Here is a 17,198-nt window from a genome sequence, read left to right on the forward strand (position 1 = left end):
AAACTGCAGTGTCCTATTGGTGGATTTTTTTCTTTGATGGGTATGATGCATCCTTCCTTATTTCTTCTGATTAGTTTCATTTGAGGTCTGTTTTGTCAGATATTAAAATGGCTACATCAGCTTTCCTCTTAGGTTCATTTGCTTGGAATACCATGATGTCTATTCTTAATGTTAGATGTGTTTCTTGGATAGAGCAGAAGGAAGGATTCTGGTCTTGCATCCATTCTGTGTCTTTTTATGGTGGAACCGAGACCATTAATGATGAGAAGTATTAATGAGTAGTGTCTTTTGAATACTGTTTTGTTACTGTGGTGTGTGTATGTGCGCGTGTGCATGTATGTTTTCCTTCTTGATTTGCTGGTCTGGAATAGTTTATTTCCTGTGTTTTCTTGGGTGTGGTTAACCTCTTCAGGTTTGAGTTTTCCTTCTATCACCTTCAGTGTGGTTGGATTTGAAGAAAGGTAACTTAAATTTGATTTTATTATGAAATGTCTTATTTTCTCCAGCTCTTGTGTTTGTTAAGTTTTGCTGGGTACTGTAGTTTGGGCTGGCATCTCTGGTCTCTTAAAGTCTTTTTAACATCTCTTTAGGCGCTTCTGGCTATTAGAGTCTACATTAAGAAGTCATGCATTATTCTAAAGGTCTGTCATTATATGTTACTTTGTCTTTTTTCCTTGCAGTGTATAATATTCTTGCTTTATTTTGTTTAATGTTTTGATTATCATGAGCTGAGAGACTTGCTTTCCTGATCCAACCTCTTTTTGGTGTGTTTTTAAAATGTTTCTTGTACCTTGATAGGTATCTGTTTCTTTAGGTTAGGGAAATTTCTTTTTATGAATTTTTTGGAAAATATTTTCTGAGTCTTCAACTTGAGTTTCTTTTCCTTCCCCTATTCTTATTCTTAGATTTGGGCTTTTCATAGTGTCCTTGATTTCCTGGATGATCTATGCCAGTATTCTTGTAGATTAATATTTTCTCTACTGAGGTATCCATTTCTTCAATTGTATCTTCAATGTCTGAGATTTTCTCTTTTGTCTCTTGTATTCTGTTAGTGAGGCTTGCTAGCAAAATAGAGGCCTGATGGTGGAGTTCTAAACATTTTCATTTCCAGATGTCCTTCGGTTTGAATTTTTAAAAATTGATTCTCTTCCCACTTTCAGGTCTTGAACTGTTTTGTTCATTTCCTCCACTGTTATTGTTTTCCTATATTTCTTTAAGGGACTTATTGATTAGATGAGATATTAGAAGACTGTATAGATAGATGAAGAAACTAAGGTCGTGAGAACTTTTATTCATAGTCATAAAGTACAAAAGGATGAGTTCTTCAAGGTTGCACAAGTGGTCTATGTGCCTCATCCTTTGAAGGGTGCATGGTATGGTCATGTATCTTGGGCTGTCATGACGCCTATACATTTATGTTTACTCCTAGAACTGCAGTGTCTATAATAGCTGTGTTGTGGTTCAAATATGAAATGTGCTGTGTTTGAACACTTGGCTCCTACTTGGTGATGCTGTTTGATAAGGTTATGCAGCTGTCTAGCCTCTTCCCAGAGTCAAAAAATCCTCACTAAATCATCACATGACATCACCGTCACTGTCAGCTGTAATATCTGAGCCCTGAGCTAAGATGCCCTAATATTAGAATCTCCCTGTGACTTCTAGCCCACATGAAGTGAAGCTGGGTTTGGTCTTGAGGTTCTGCACTCTAGGAGGCCAGATCCTTTCTTTACTGCTTCTCCCTTGCCTGACTACCCTAGCACCCACAGAAGCCAATGAACCCACTTCTAACACTCTAAAACTGTCATCTTCCCGACACCCTCAGCACCTGTAGGTAGCACCAGCCACCAAGAAGGAATCTGAGGTTCTATGGTCTGACCCAGATTATTCTCTCTGCTTCCTGAGTGTGGATACGATGTGATCAACTAGCTTCCATGACTTCTGTCACATCACATTTCCCTTGCCATTATGAACTTTGTCCTTAGAGAGCTGTAAGCCAAAGCAAGACCATTCTCTCCTAATTTTTTCTTCTGAACATCTATCAAAGCAACAGAAAAGGAACTAATATAATCTACAAGGAAACACATTTTAGGTTATTAAGAAAAAGGTGAAAATTTTATTTAGGCTTATTTTACTGTAATTTTTTTATAAAATAATTTTATAAAAGAGTCCATCAAGATATTATATGGAAAATACACACTAAGGTAATATATACATTTCATAAAAATAGAATACATCTTGACAATTGCTTACAGAGTCTGTTACCACCATGTACAGTGTATTGACGTTTAACACGTTACTTGAACATACATGAGTACAATAATCAAGAAATCTGTTCTATTGTTATGTATTAAAATAATTTTATTTGACAGATAGATATGGAATGTAAAAGTTATGGAGCTGAGTGAATACCAAAATGTCAAAGGCCTAGGCCATGGGCAATTCTTTAAAGGGAAAGTAATTTTCTGATAACATAGTACAAAGTTCACATGATTTCGCAGAACCTCAGGTAATGTATCTTGAGTATTTAATAAAGATAAGATCCATTTCGGATCAAGCAAACTTTCTTGTATCTGCACTATATTTCAGAAAAGTGATGTTTCTTATTTTTAACCTTAAAATGAAAGATATAAGTGTTATTTCAATATTTTAAAAAATGTATAATATGGCATAAGCTTTTATCAAAACACATAATAGCTGGTTTTTACCATTTTAAGAATAGCCAAAATGTTCAAAAAGTATTTGAACTAGTTTTTTGTTTTGTTTTGTTCTATATTGTTTCCAAGAAAATGATCTTAGCTACTATGCTACTATACAATATCACTGACATGTCCTGTGAGCTGATCAGAATAATCCTTGGGAAGTAACTGCTCCAGTGTAATAAATAAAGACAATAAGAAAGGACTCTTCTAGAACGTACTAAAAGATACATGACCACAGTGGGATCATACAGATACTTCAGCAGTACCAAGGAACACATACATAACAGCACAGCACCATTTTCAAGTTGCCAAGATTGCAACTGTTCAAGAGATAGTAAACTGTAGAGGTCCTTGATTGCTAGATCAATGCAGTTTAAATATTTGGACTCAATTCTGGAGTACTTCCTAGTATGGATAGGCAGACACAGCTATATAAACTATGAATGTAGTCTGATACTCAATGGTCCCGTTGGCACTGTAGGATAAAGCCCGCACCTTCATGCGGTAGGTCTCTGCCTCTCGTAGTGGACGTGTAGTGTACACGACTCCTTTCAGGTTTTCATCCCTTAAGGCAAAAGGGACAGCTGGTTCCTCATCTACCATGAGGAAAGTTGTCCTGGGATGCATCACTCCATCCTGTGTGTATGCAACCAGCCGGATTAAATCTTGATTGGCAGCTATTCCAAATGGGAGGGAGACAAGTTTATATTCCAAGGCATAGGGGCTCAAGGTGCATTCCAAGTCATTGGGTGGGCAGTTCTTGAGGCAGAACCTAAGGTTAAATAATAAATGAGATGCACAGAGTTACACACCCTGGAACAAGATAGGCTACAATACAAGTGATCATGACCCACGGTGACTCTTAGTCATTTGTTAACCTACAAATGTGGCTCTCCCCATGTCCTAAATCACTGGCTCAAAAGAGATACCGGGGAGCAAAACAAACAAACAAACAAACAACAAACAAACAAACAAACAAAACCAAAAACTGGTCTACAGTCAAGTATCAATATTCTTGCTCTACTAAAATCAGAAGATTGGAGTTCCTGAAGTAAGCAAGAATACATTAATGCTTTATTTCTCTTTTGGTGGGGTGCTAGCATTGGATGCTGGCCTTGTGCTTCACAGCTCCTGAACACTCCTAAGAGAGCTGTTGTTAAAATGAAAAAGTCAGTTTCAGAAACAAATGCATCATATGTATCTTGGAAAATAATACTTCCCAGAAAGAGGACAATAAGCGACATTAGAACATCCTAATGCTGGTTGAAGGTTAACATAGGCTATACAGCTATTTCGTTTATTCTTTTCAGAATAAAGGCTACTTGGGATTTCTAGGGGATGACTTCCTTTTAAACTTTTCTTTATATTATTTTACATTTAAAAGGATTTCCCACTCTCAGAGCCCACACTAAATCATAATGACAGTTAAATTATTTTTTCTAGAGATCTAGATGGGGGAAAAAAACTCCGCAAAGGACTATTTTATGAAAATATAGATTCTTTAGTCAAATCATTTTTAGATACTTTATAAGTCTCCATAATTTAAATCCCTCTTCCTGTTTCCATCCTTACAAGATTCATCACAAGCAGGTTTATGGTAGGTCCTTGACAATACACACTCGACCATGCTACATTAAGGAGGCATTACCAAGAGGAAAATAAAGTGTGAGTCCAGTGAGCAGTTGGTGATGAACAGGGACACCAAAGATAAACATTATCACTTGTTTTCAAACATCCAGAATCCTTGGTACCTAGACAGGGTGGGAAAAACTAGAATAGTTTTTCCAGAAGCAAGAAGACTGTCAGGCACCAGGAAATGTGAGCAAGACACCACCTATGGTCAGACTATTGACTCATCCTTCTTTCTCTCCTTCTCTGGATGCATGGTGAGTCACCACAGGAACAGAAGAGGGACTTCAGTCTACCTGCTTACAAGACTTATCAGCTTGAGACAGTACAAATAGAAATGAGGAACTTTTAAAGAAAGAAAGGTTGGCTCTGTATCCCATAGAACACTTGCTGTGTAGGAGAGCCCTGGATGCTACGCTTTGGACTCCATAATGGAAGCCTCATCCAGGAAGGCTTGGCAATCATGAGTGATGGTTTGGTTGACAGTGGCAGCTGCCTAATGAGTTTATCTCTTGTCCATTCATAGAAGAAGGAACACATGATCAGCACGTATCCCCCCAGGGCTACTGACGTTCTATGAGTTAGGCATGACTGTTAATAAGGTTATGTTGGTCAAAGGCAGGGTTTCCAGAAGCATGTCTGGGAGAAGAAGGAGAAACATACCCCAAAACAGGATCTCGTTGGTAGTTGGGTGGACAGGGTGTGTCGATGCACTGATAGCTTCCTCTCATGTTGAAACACATGCGATTCGGCCCACAGCGTACATTCTGCTCCAAGCACTCATCGACATCTAGGGACCACACAAAGAATACAGAGCATTGTTAGTTGGGGTCAATAAGGGTCACTGTAGTGGTCATTGGCCTTCGCCTGGAATATAGAGAGAGTCCTTTGTCCTTAGTCCCATAATAGGCTTATTTGTCATTCCCACGCTTCAGCCACAAAAAAGAGGAGTATGATTTCTAGTCTGTTTATTTCCCTGACTGCTCTGAGGGCATTTCTTTCTTTGATATGTGTGAAACGTCAAAAGGAAAATAAGAGCTGGAAAAGTAGAGGGGCAGCTTTTAAGAGCACGCACGTGTCTCTTCTGTTTGAAAAGCAGAGCATATGTGAGTTTGTCAAGCAAATGAGATTTTAGATACACACTGACCAAGCTAAAAATTAAGGGACACCCATGAATACTTTACAAACTGAAGAATCTTTAGTAATATGAGCAATTATCCCCAAACCACGGTTCAAGTTTGAAGAAACGGGGCAGAATCAAACTGTGCTGCTGGCAGAGTGGACCCCCAGCATCGTGGCATGGGGATGCTCCCTGGAGCAACGGCAAGAGCAGGGTGGGTGCCAGTAAAGGACATTGTATTCTGTGGTTTCCTCAGAGTTATTTAATGGAAACACTGATGCAATCGGATTTTTAGAAGAGTAGCACAGATCTGAAGAAAACTTTCAAGCTTTCTGAAGATGCTTTTGTGCCATAATTTTTTAATTCTGTATTTCTAATTGAGCACCAGAGGAAGTCAGGTAGGCAGGCAGGCAGACAGACAGGCATACAGAGGAAGAGGGAGAGGGAGGGGAGGGGGAGAGGAGGGAAAGAGGGAGAGGGAGAGGGGAAGGAGAGATTGATTCCATAGAATTAAATGAATATTTTGAGGTATTTTTGAGAATCTAAGTTATTATTTTGTTTAATCTCCTCATGGGTAGCCTTCACCTGCCCGGGGGTACATGGGGATTTGAGTACAGAGAAGGAGACAGGTGTTTCAGAAAATCCATGTTCATATCCTCATTCCCCCAACTTTACTTTTCCCATATCTGCCTGAGAAATTCATGGTCTGGAAGTCTGCCACCCCCTTCATCTACCTTCCAGAGAAAGGCTACATGAATCCTAGAGCAAATATATAAATATACTGTACAGAAATAATACATATTGAAGAACCCAATGCCTTTTTAAAAAGTTATGGCTACAAACGTTAGCAATTTAAAATTAGATTTTAGTTTAGTTATTTTAGCAAAAAAATAGCTTTAGTGTTTTTTTGATATTCAATGTTTTGGTCCTTCTCAGCTGCCTGGACATGGAAGATACAGCATTCTTCCTTCTAGGATAACCGAGACTATCCTGGTGTGCCGAAGGCATGACAAGCAAGTGACTCTACATAGCTTTCCTATGATGTGGTCTCTGCAAGCCAAATGAAGGGCTGTGGTACTCAGCTGTCTACGTGTGTAACCCCCGCCTGCCCCGTCTCTCTATAGCAGCTAAGTGCATCATGACATTTACACGGGACTCGGGTTCAAGCTGGGAAGTGCGTTTTGTGAACTCTTGAGAGGCAATTCCAAGAGGCAGCGTGTGAGTCATAGACCACCACCATCAAAGTTGCATTATTTACTGTCTGTGTCTTGTATTCAAGTGGGCAGTTCAGGTTACATTACAACCACATTGTTTTCTATGCAGTTATCTACAATTTAGTAATAGTATTCATAGAGTTTAAAAAAGGTATTTAACTGGATAGTGATGGTTCGTGCCTTTAATCCCAGCACTTGGGAGGCAGAGGCAGGCAGATCTCTGAGTTTGAGGCCAACCTGGTTTACAGAATGCGTTTTAGGACAGCCAGGGCTACATAGAGATACCCTGTCTTGAAAACAGCAGTGTTGGCAGAAGGCTGCAGCAGCAACAAAAGTGTCACCAGTGCCTGGACTCTAATAATGGTCTGTCTCTGTGCAGACAATGAGGGGTGGTGTTTTCTGCTCCCGTTTTACTTTACAACCGGTTTTCTTTTCTTCTTCTTCCTCCTCTCCTTCTCCTTCCTCCTCCTCTTCCTTCTTCTTGGTTATATTTTCCTTTTTATTTGTTTTTTAAAAATTATTTTATTTATCTACATTCCAGTCATTGCCTCCCTCTCCCGGTCCAGACCAGGCAGACCTCTGCTATATAAGTGACTGGCCATGTGTGCTCCTGACAACTGGTTTTCTTACGATACAGAATTCCAGCATAAAACATTTTCATTGCAGCAGTTCTGTCTGTCATCTCTGTGAGCCAATTTCTAATTCTTTATTTATTTTTTAATCAGAGGAATGTGTTTTATCTCTGACAAATTGAGATCGTCTTAAAGATGGAGTGAAAAGACCTTGAGGAAAATGTGAAAGAAATTCGGTTAGCCTGAGTTTTATTTATCTTCATTTCTCTTAATTTTTTTCCAGCTTCAAAATTTTTCTTTATCTCTAACTTTGTATACTGATCTTACCCAGAAGCATGGAGGCTAGAAGACCATGGGGGCCACAAGAATCACGTTACGGGACAGAGTGTGTGTATACTAAGAGCTGTTATTATCATAGGTTCATTGGTTCAGTACGGGTCTGTACAGAAGAGCTTATAAATGCCTATGTGTGTGACATAAAAGCAGAGGGGACTTTTCAGGGGAAAGGAGAGGAATCGGTTAAGGGAAGGGAAGAGGGGTGGGGGCAGCTAATGAGGGGAAACTATGAGCAAGGGGCATGTGTTCATGAAAACATCATAGTCAAGCCCACTGTTTTGCAGACTAAAATTAATAAAAAAATAAAGTACCCATTGAATTATTTCCTAAACATGAGAATTATTCATATTTCCTCACATTATACATTCAGTCTAAACAGTCGAAAGTTAACGCTACCTCAGAAACATTTGTACTTTGCTAAGGTCGTTGGACGCTTCAAGCCAATGTGAGAGCTATGTATTGGCCTGCAGGACTGTAGTCTATGTTGAGGTAAAGCCTCTGTCTTTAGTCCATGATAAACGTCTGCTTTCCGAGAGGAAGTACTTAATACTCGGCAAGCTTGTAGGCAGATGGTCCTCCTCCGTCTGTGGTCTCTGATTCTACTCACTGTTCTTAAAAAAGGAAGACCAAGCACAAACAATACCAAAAAGGACAAACAAAAATAAAGAGAGCTGGTCATGGTGGCACACCCACCCCTCTAATTCCAGCACTTGGGAGGTAGAACAAACTACCGTGAGTTCCAGTCCAGCCAGTGGTCCACAATGAGACCTTATTTCAAAGAAAGAAAAATCAGAGGACTAATACTCTTGTCTTCTATAATGGATTAACTGATGATGTCCGGTTTTTAATAAACATCATAAAAACATTATTGGAGAAATCAAAGTGCAGGCTATTATATACATATCCCTGTTAGAAGAGCAAACTGAGCTGAAATGATTTTACATCAACAGCAATAGAAAATATGATAGATTTAAGCAATTGCTTCTGGATACTTTAAAATTAATTCGGGATAAATACTCTTGGAACATCTGTAGACACCATGCCCTGACACTATTACTGAGTCATGTAATGACTAGCATGGCTGTCCTCTGAGAGGCTCTACCAGCAGCTGAGACAGATGCAGATACTCGCAGCCAACCATTGGACTGAGGCCGGGGACCCCAATGGAAGAGTTAGAGGAAGGACTGAAGGAGCTCAAGGGGATGGCAACCCCATAGGAAAACCAAGAGTATAAACTAACCTGGACCTCTCAGAGCTCTTAGAGACTGAGCCACCAACCAAAGAGCACCCACAGGCTGATCTGTGGCCCCTGGTACATGTGTAGCAGAGGACTGCCTTGTCTGACCTCAGTGGGAGAGGATGAGCCTAATCCTGTAGACTTGATGCCCAGGGTAGGGGAATGAACGATGTTGGGGAGCACCCTCTAAGAGGCAAAGGGAATGTACATGGGGTGAAGAAGTGTAGGAGGGGGGACTGGGATAAAATATTCAAAAAAAAATACAAAGTAATTAACCTGGACTCTTGATAAATACACAGCATGTGTTTAAAAATGTAGAAGACAGAACTTTCAAATGCTATACAATATTAAATTTTCTTCCTTTAAAACGCTTATTCTCTTACTGGTATTTTTCAAACAATGCATTATTTGTCATATATGAAACTCTATTTGAGTTTTTTTTTTAAATATTTGTGGAGCATAAAATCAGGCTGAGTTTCTTGTAGTTTCTCCTTTTTGCTTCTCAGTCAAATCTTGATTGGTCACACTTTTTGTATTTTGTTTTTAATTTTACAGCCCAGTGATTTCCACTTTTGACAGGATTCTCTGTCTTTGTTCCCTATGACACTGTGCATTGTAACGTCCCAGCTCTTACTGACACGGCCATTAGCAATGTAGAAAGCTTAAAAAAAAAAAAAACAGGGCTGAAAACAGTCTCTTGCTCCTTGTAAATGCCTCAAAGCCTTTCTAAAGCTATAAAGAGACTCTAAGCTATTCCTTAGAATAAAGAATTCTTTAAAAAGTCAGAAATGTTTTCTCTCATGTCTTTTTAAAACCACAAAAGTATGTAACCCATTTAAATTGCAAACACTTCCACGACACCTGTTTCTGATTTGTTCACAGTATTTTCCACTCTGTGGCACAAGTGAAGGCTGAAAAATGTTTTGAGCTAAATGAGGGCAATTAAAAGAAAACTGGCAAGATTTCGAAGGGAAGGAAAACCTCTCTAATGAGTGTATCATATAACCCTTTAACTTTGCTTAAAAGATTTTGTGGTTCAGTTGATAATTCTAAATGCTTTGGTATTTGCCCTGCATCCTTCTTTGGTTCCTGAGACAGCTGTAGGAAGGGTAGTTGTAGGTTTGGGCATTGGTGCTCTCTCTGTCTCTGTCTGTCTCTCTGTCTCTCTCTGTTTGTCTTTCTGTCTCTCTGCCTCTGTCTGTCTCTGTCTCTCTGCCTCTGTCTCTGTCTCTCTCATATTTGAGACACGATCTCATTATAAAGCCCTGGCTGTCCTCAAACTCACAGTGGTCTATCTGCCTTTGCCTACAGAGTGCTGGGAAGAAAAGGCATTTGCCATCAACCCTAGTGACCTTGGTGCTTTTTTAGAAAGATGTTTGGGCTGAGTCAGTTCTAAAGTACGGAGAGTCAGCACTTCCACCCCCGTCCCCGCCCCCCATCCAGCATGTGCTGTCTGCAGTATTCACTGTATCTTAGGAAAGATGAGAGGCCATTGGAGAATGTACAATTTGAGATAGTGTTACCTTCAGTCTTGAGACCCTAGGGCATTGGGGTTCATATAGTCACCTCAAGTAGTAGTTTCATTTATTCACGTGAGTGGGAATTATATCTATATTTCTGACCCAAGTTATTCATGTAAGGTACATTCTTAGTAATGTTCTGTGATTGATGGATGACAGCAAAGTTTCTACTGAGTTCAAGCTTCTTATCCAGCCCCCAAAATGTACATGGGGACCCTTGGACAGTGAGAAGAGTTGGGAAAGGACTACCTTTTGATACATCAGGTAAAGCCATCCTCTCTACTGGTCTTGGTTTCCAGGATACAGTGCCTACAGACTACATTCTCCACAAGTCTTTGTGAAGTTGAAAAAGAAAAATTCAATCTCAATTTCATGGCTATTGTAAAATGTTCTCATAAAGATTTTATTGGCATATGTTTCAAAAGGATATAGTTTGTATATGACAGAAAAGAACAAAATTTTAGAGGCATACACCATGCTTAGGTTTTATTGGTAAAATTCTCTTCTCAGAAGAGATTGACAGGCCATTTCTTTTTAATCTAAGTATATCATAATAACCAAGAAAGTGCTATTCTCTTCATGGTTTTCACACAAAATAAGGAAATCTGGTGATTTTGGTAGTATTTTTCCTTCCTATTTTCACTGTGCTTTGCCTTCCATTTCGCTATAGAACCTATGCATTAGTCTTTTGATTTATTAGCATTTGTCTGCATTAGAATGGAGGCTCTTAAGGGGAAGCACTACTATTACCCCCAACAGAACTAGTATATGGTCGAGAGTCTTCATTTGCAGACTCAAAGAGTGAAGAGATTATCACCATTTCTCCTCTCATCCATCTAGAGACTGATCCTTTGTTGTGGCCTCTGATTCTACTCATTGTTCTTAAAGAAGGAAGGCCAAACAAAAATAATGCCAACAACAACAACAACAACAACAACAAAAGGACAAACAGAACTAGAGAAAGAAAGCAGGGCATGGTGGCACACTCCTAGAGATAAATCTAATGAGAGAAAAGAGAGTAGTCCTTCACATTGCAGTCAGTATATATACTAATCATCTTTCTCTTTTCCCCTTCCAGCTTCACCACATGGTGAAAAATGTTTGAAAAGAAGAGTTTCCTTTAAGCTATAAAGGTCTTTAATATGAAAGGGGTTAATGATTCTTTAAGGAAGACCACACCAAGTATGTGCCTTGGTCATTTTCCTTCACTGAGCCACCTCTCTCTTGTTTTTCCTACTTGCACAAGTATCATTTAGATCAATGGTTCTCGAGCTTCCTAGTGCTTCAATCATTTAACCCGGTTCCTCATGCTGCGGTGATCCGCAACCATAACATTATTTCATTGCTACTTTATAATTGTAATTTCGCTACTGTTATGAATCGTAATATGTGATATGTGTAATATAAATGTAAATGTGTGATATTCAGAGTATCTGATATGTGACCCCTAAGAGGTCACAATCCACAGGTTGGGAACTATTGGTTTAGACACACATCTGACCAATAAGAATGGGAAAAGAGGAGCAGCTAGAGGAATAATTATTTACAACATTTTCTTATGTCTTTCAATGTTGTTTTTGATGCCAAACTGGGACAATGAATATTCTCGTGTCTTTTCTCACCTTGGCATGTTTTCCCATTGAGCATGAGTCGATAACCCGGTGGGCAGACGCACTGGTAGCTTCCGATCGTGTTTTTACACTCATGTTGGCAAGTATCTCTGTTTTGACATTCATCAATATCTGTTTAGAAAGAAAACAGAGTACATAGTCATGCCAAAGGGACAGTCATGTGAGCAGGATCCGTGACACTGCTATCAATATACGTGGCGGGCATAACATAGAAACATTCATGGTGGCTTCACATTCATGCTCTTAGAAGTGTTTAGAGCTATTATACACCAAGCCTGTTTTTAGCAACATAAATACTAACTGTATTATAAGATGCACTATACTACTTTTTAATATACGGGCATTTCTCTATTATTTTACATGAATATCTATGACCTGAAGTCTCAACTTTGCCATTTTTTTCCTGTGTTGCTAAATTACATTAAAATGACTGGGGGGGGGGCAGCTCTGCATAAGATCTGAAACCACAAAAAAAAAAAAAGCTAACATTTTGATAAAATGGTAAAGTTTACCTGGAAATTTCTTTTGCTATTAATTGGGAAAGGAGGTATCTGTTTTAAAAACTTTTACTTTATTATTTTGTGTCCATGAGTATTTTGCCTTTGTATACCATGGCTGTGCAGTGCATATGCACAGAAGAGGGCATTGAGTCCCTTGAAACAGGGGTTACAGACTGTGTGGGTGCTGGGAATTAAACACAGCTCCTTTGGAGAAGCAGCCAGTGTGAGTAACTACTGAACCATCTCTTTAGTCCTCAGTTTTATTTCATGTGAACTTCGATACCTCTCTCTCTCTCTCTCTCTCTCTCTCTCTCTCTCTCTCTCTCTCTCCTCTTCTCTTCCCCCCTACAATATCTATACAAAGCTTTCACATATGCAGATATTTTCAAGTGAAAGCGTTCCCATATTTGTGAGAAATATTTCTCAATCTTTTTATATCAAACTACTAGTGGCAGATACATGTCTATAGCTGTGCTAAGTTGGGGAACTCATCTAATTTCTCAAGATCTCAGTCAATTCTTCTGCTAAAAGGGAGCATGGAAACCATCTATTCCACTTCATGGGTTTGTTGGGAGATCCATACACTGCAGTAAGTGAGAAAACACTTTATAAACCACAGAGGGGGTGGGGTGGGGAGGCTGCCTACTATCATTAATGTGAAAAAAATCATACACAGTAAAGTACAGTGAGACTAGATGATAATTCAAACTCGATTTTTGCTTTTGGATTCTGATGGCCTTTTTTTTTTTTTAATCAAATCTCTAATGGTCACTGAGAATACACTAACCAGTGGGACACCAAGGAATATGCCATGAAGGGGAACAGGAGGAGGAAGGGTAGAATGAAGCGAAGACACAGTGATTCTGGTGGATGACTCAGCTAATGAATCTGCTCAGCACATGCTGAAAACATAATTGTAACGATTCAAAACCTGTTAATGACAATATCCAGCAAATATTCACTTCCCATGTTTATGCACCGTTTTAGCTAGCCAAAGTACTCATCTCATAATTTGCATGAGTTATTTTTGTCTTTTCTCTTTAAATATTTGCTTTAATCTAAAACAACAACAGAAATTCAAATGATTTTTGAACTCGAAGTCATTAACATGGAGCTTCCAAGCATATGAATTTTAAAATGGCAATGTGTGATTTCTGCTCTCAGAACCGGAGCAAAGTTCATTATTTCTGTTAAACCCTGGGATTGACTCTTTAAAAACTAAAAATCTGCCCAAATCTAACAAGATTCCACAATGTCAATTTAATCCTTTTGTAACGCGTCTGCCCCAGATGGTTAATTAAAGGCAGTCAGTGTTTGTTGTAAGTTGCTTTTGTTTGACGATTCCAGAGCTGTCTGCAACCTTCGCGTGAATAACTTCATTAGCCCCAATAAAATATTCACCGTATTTTAAGAAATATGTAAGACTCCTCACTGTTTCACCAATAAATGGGAAGGCCACAGGTCAGTGAGTTATAAATGCTGACTTTAGGTTTTACAGGATCGATACTCACTGTAAAATAGTCTTGAACAATGCATGCCTATGGAAGAAGGTAATTTTGATGCACCACAGTATTGGTGTATGGTAGACATCAAGAGAGCAAAGCTCCATTAGACTCTAGCGTGGTGGAGCTGCAGCCCTAAGCAATGATGAAGGCAGGGAGTTGGGTTGTTGGTAAGAGGATCTTTCTAAAGCTGTGTGCAGCTTCAGTCGTTAGAGGGCAGCAGTCAGGCGATGCCCGGTGTGAGCGCGTGGTTTAGTTCAGTTATAGCATGGGCACGAGCAATGACTTTGAGGTAAAAAGAATAAAAGAAGGCTAGAAGTAATGAGTTTGTCCAAAATGAAGCCAAAAGTGGGAGGATGGCAGGCTACAAAGCCCTCCGTAGTCAGAGTAACTACTCAGAAGACACTTTTAAAGACAACATATTACTAAACGAATCATGAACATTTAGGTAAGCAAAGAGCCAGATCAAAACTGTAGGCATTGAAAGCTGTCAATCACTCAGAGTGACAGGAGATGCAGAGAAGCAGTGACCATGTGTTATTTGTCCACACTCGACCAAAGGCAGGGCCCTGCTAATAAATGCATGAAGTTTAAAGCGTAAGACTTTGACAGTGTCTGTAGTTCTGGAGAGCCCATTACACAGCAAAGTTAACATATTCATAATGATACACATTAGCTACCCTGGGATAAATAGAAAGAAAAGTATTGGATCAATAAGAATGCAATAATAAGGTATAAAGTTCAAATTTTCAGGAAGTCCGGTGGACACAGCTAAGACTGTACGATAGGAGGATCTGGCTCCAGCTACAGTTGGCTGGGCACGTGCATCAGAAAAGGTAACAGGATGGGGACGAGTCAGAAAGTAAATGAAAACTATCAAGTCAGAGGATACAGAAAACCTCAAGACACTAAAACAGCTTAAAGAGAGAGAATATATCACTTAGTATGAACAACATGTTAGACACTGTTAGAATGAGATGTTCCAATGGTCTTTGAAGAGAGCTTTAAGGATGGATGAATGGTCCAGTCCAATGGCCTTTGAATAAGAGTTCTTTCTTGCCTTCCTCCTTTCCTGTTTGCTTCCTTTTGCCATCTAACAAAATAGTGGGGCTAACTGTCGTTTGCTAATTCCTCTTTTTGTCTAGCTCGATGACAGGCAAACTGTAGACATCGACCAAAACTGAGTTAAATCTATGGCAGATGGCAATGTTTACAACTTAGCTGAAAATAAGGACTAGAGTCTTTGGTGGGAAATTATAGATAAGTTTTGTAAATTAAGTTCCTGGCTTATGAGTTTAGATAAAGATACCGAGCACACATATTTTGAAGCAATGGGTCCAAGTTGCTCTGGATCGCATTATCTTTAGCCATAAACATACAAAATAACCTGACTGGACAATTTCATGGGAAGACTGGGGACAATGGCTGACAGAATGTGGGCTGTTACAAAGAACAGCTGACTGGGTCAAAACTCTCATTTCTAAGCCCCAGCTTTTGCACCATACATACTATGCAACAATGTGTGTATCTCTCTAAAAAAACTCACCTCATGGATAGCACTGACCTTTATATCTATGTAGGATTTAATTCAGTAACAGGTCCCAGAAAGAGAAACAATGTAACATTATTAGAATGCACACATGCAAATACATCATTTATCTGGATAATCTGTCATCACCCTAGGTGCCAGAATAAATGTCAAAAAAAAACCCAAAAAACCCTTTGAGTCAGTCCAGCCTGGAGATCAGAGGTGGTTCGGTGCACCAAACACAGGTGCTGTATAAAGGCTTAGTACTCCGGACAAGAAGTGAGCTCACAGAAAGGAAATGCAATATGGCCGACATTTACCTACACATGTTTCATGGTTTGCCTCAGAGCCTTCAGGGCAAGTTTTCCTAATAGTCCTTCTACTCCTGGAGAAAGATGCTCTGCTGTTCCTATACTCTGAGTAGGAGCTGTAGAGCTGTGACTGCTGTCTGGTATGCTGCCGAGGTTGATAGCCACTTCTCACAGGGGAGAACCGCTCAAGGTCATAGCTACTGTACTGAGTGCCATAACTCGACAGCCTCTCCAATCCAGCGCAAGATTTCCCATCCCCTAATAAATGTTGTCCTGGCAGACAGATACACTTGAAGCTGCCGGGGCTGTTGGAGCACTGATGTGCACAAGGTTTAGGTACTTGGTCACATTCATTAATGTCTGCTCGTGTGCCATGATACATAAAAGAGAGAGGGGGAGAGAAAAAATAGACACACACAAAACAGGGATAAACAGTCAGTTGCTGAAACCAAGTCAAGACATCGTATTACTCTCCGACGCTGATGCCAAAGCTTGACCCACTCAGTTCTGGAGACACTGTGCCCCTTTCTGAGCACTGCTCCATCTGCATTTGTTTCATTTAAACGTTCACACTTCAGCAGGTGGCCCAGGAAGCAAGACACTAACTAGTTCTGGGAATCCATCTGCTCTTTGCTTTCCTGTTATGGACTTGAGGCCTGGTGGGATGCTTCAGCCTTGTCCCCTTGACTTCAAAGCAAAACCAAGCTTGGATGTGTATCTGGTTGGGGTAAGCTGACGCACATTTTTACATTTTACATTTTAACAAGATTTCCATTTACATATTTAATCTTATTTTACGCTAGCATATACAGTAATGGATTTAATTAAGGAAATATTATAACTCACATATACTCAACTTTCCAAATACTACTTTTCCTAAAGTAGGTAGGGATTTACTACATTATTAGAAATGTTTCACCTTCTTTGGAGAGTAAAGGTGCAGAAGGTATAGAATCCAAATTAGTGTAATTTTTTAAAAAATGATTTATTTTTATTATATGTGCATTGGAATTTTGCCTGTATGGGGGTGTAGGATCCCTTAGAACTGGAGTGACAGACAGTTGTGAGCTGCTCTGGGTCCTCTGGAAGAGCATCCAGTGCTCTTAATCACCAAGCCATCTCTCCAGCCCCCAAACTAGTGTAATTTTAGTGGAATAAAAATTATTTAAATATTTGTCTCTTCTAATAAAATGATATATGCATACTTTAACAATTTTCTCTTTTTAAAAAGATTTATTTTACTTTACTCTTAATTTTACTTGTGTACACTTGTGTTTCTGGGTGCCCTCAGAAGCCAAGAGAGGGTGCTGGGCCCCTGGAGCTGGAGTTGCAGGCATTTGCAAGTGGCTTGATGTGGGTGATGGAAACTGAACTTGGGTCCTCTAGAAGGGGAATGAGT

The 17,198-nt window shown here is 39.5% G+C and overlaps 1 protein-coding gene across 2 annotated transcripts in view; it reads right to left on the reverse strand.

The window, feature by feature from the left end:
* Positions 1 to 2,083: 2,083 nt before the first annotated feature.
* The window catches only part of Hmcn1 (hemicentin 1), a 457,385-nt gene continuing 442,270 nt past the window's right edge, over positions 2,084 to 17,198 (reverse strand). The window contains 4 exon segments of one of the 2 annotated variants that reach the window (NM_001271292.2): positions 2,084 to 3,471; positions 4,992 to 5,118; positions 11,950 to 12,069; positions 15,809 to 16,159. In NM_001271292.2, the coding sequence (NP_001258221.1) occupies positions 3,105 to 3,471; positions 4,992 to 5,118; positions 11,950 to 12,069; positions 15,809 to 16,159 (965 nt within the window). In that variant the 3' untranslated portion in view covers positions 2,084 to 3,104. 2 annotated transcript variants of the gene reach the window in all.

This window comes from Rattus norvegicus, chromosome 13 (assembly GCF_021556685.1).
Source record: "Rattus norvegicus strain SHRSP/BbbUtx chromosome 13, alternate assembly SHRSP_T2T, whole genome shotgun sequence".
Lineage (NCBI taxonomy): Eukaryota > Metazoa > Chordata > Mammalia > Rodentia > Muridae > Rattus > Rattus norvegicus.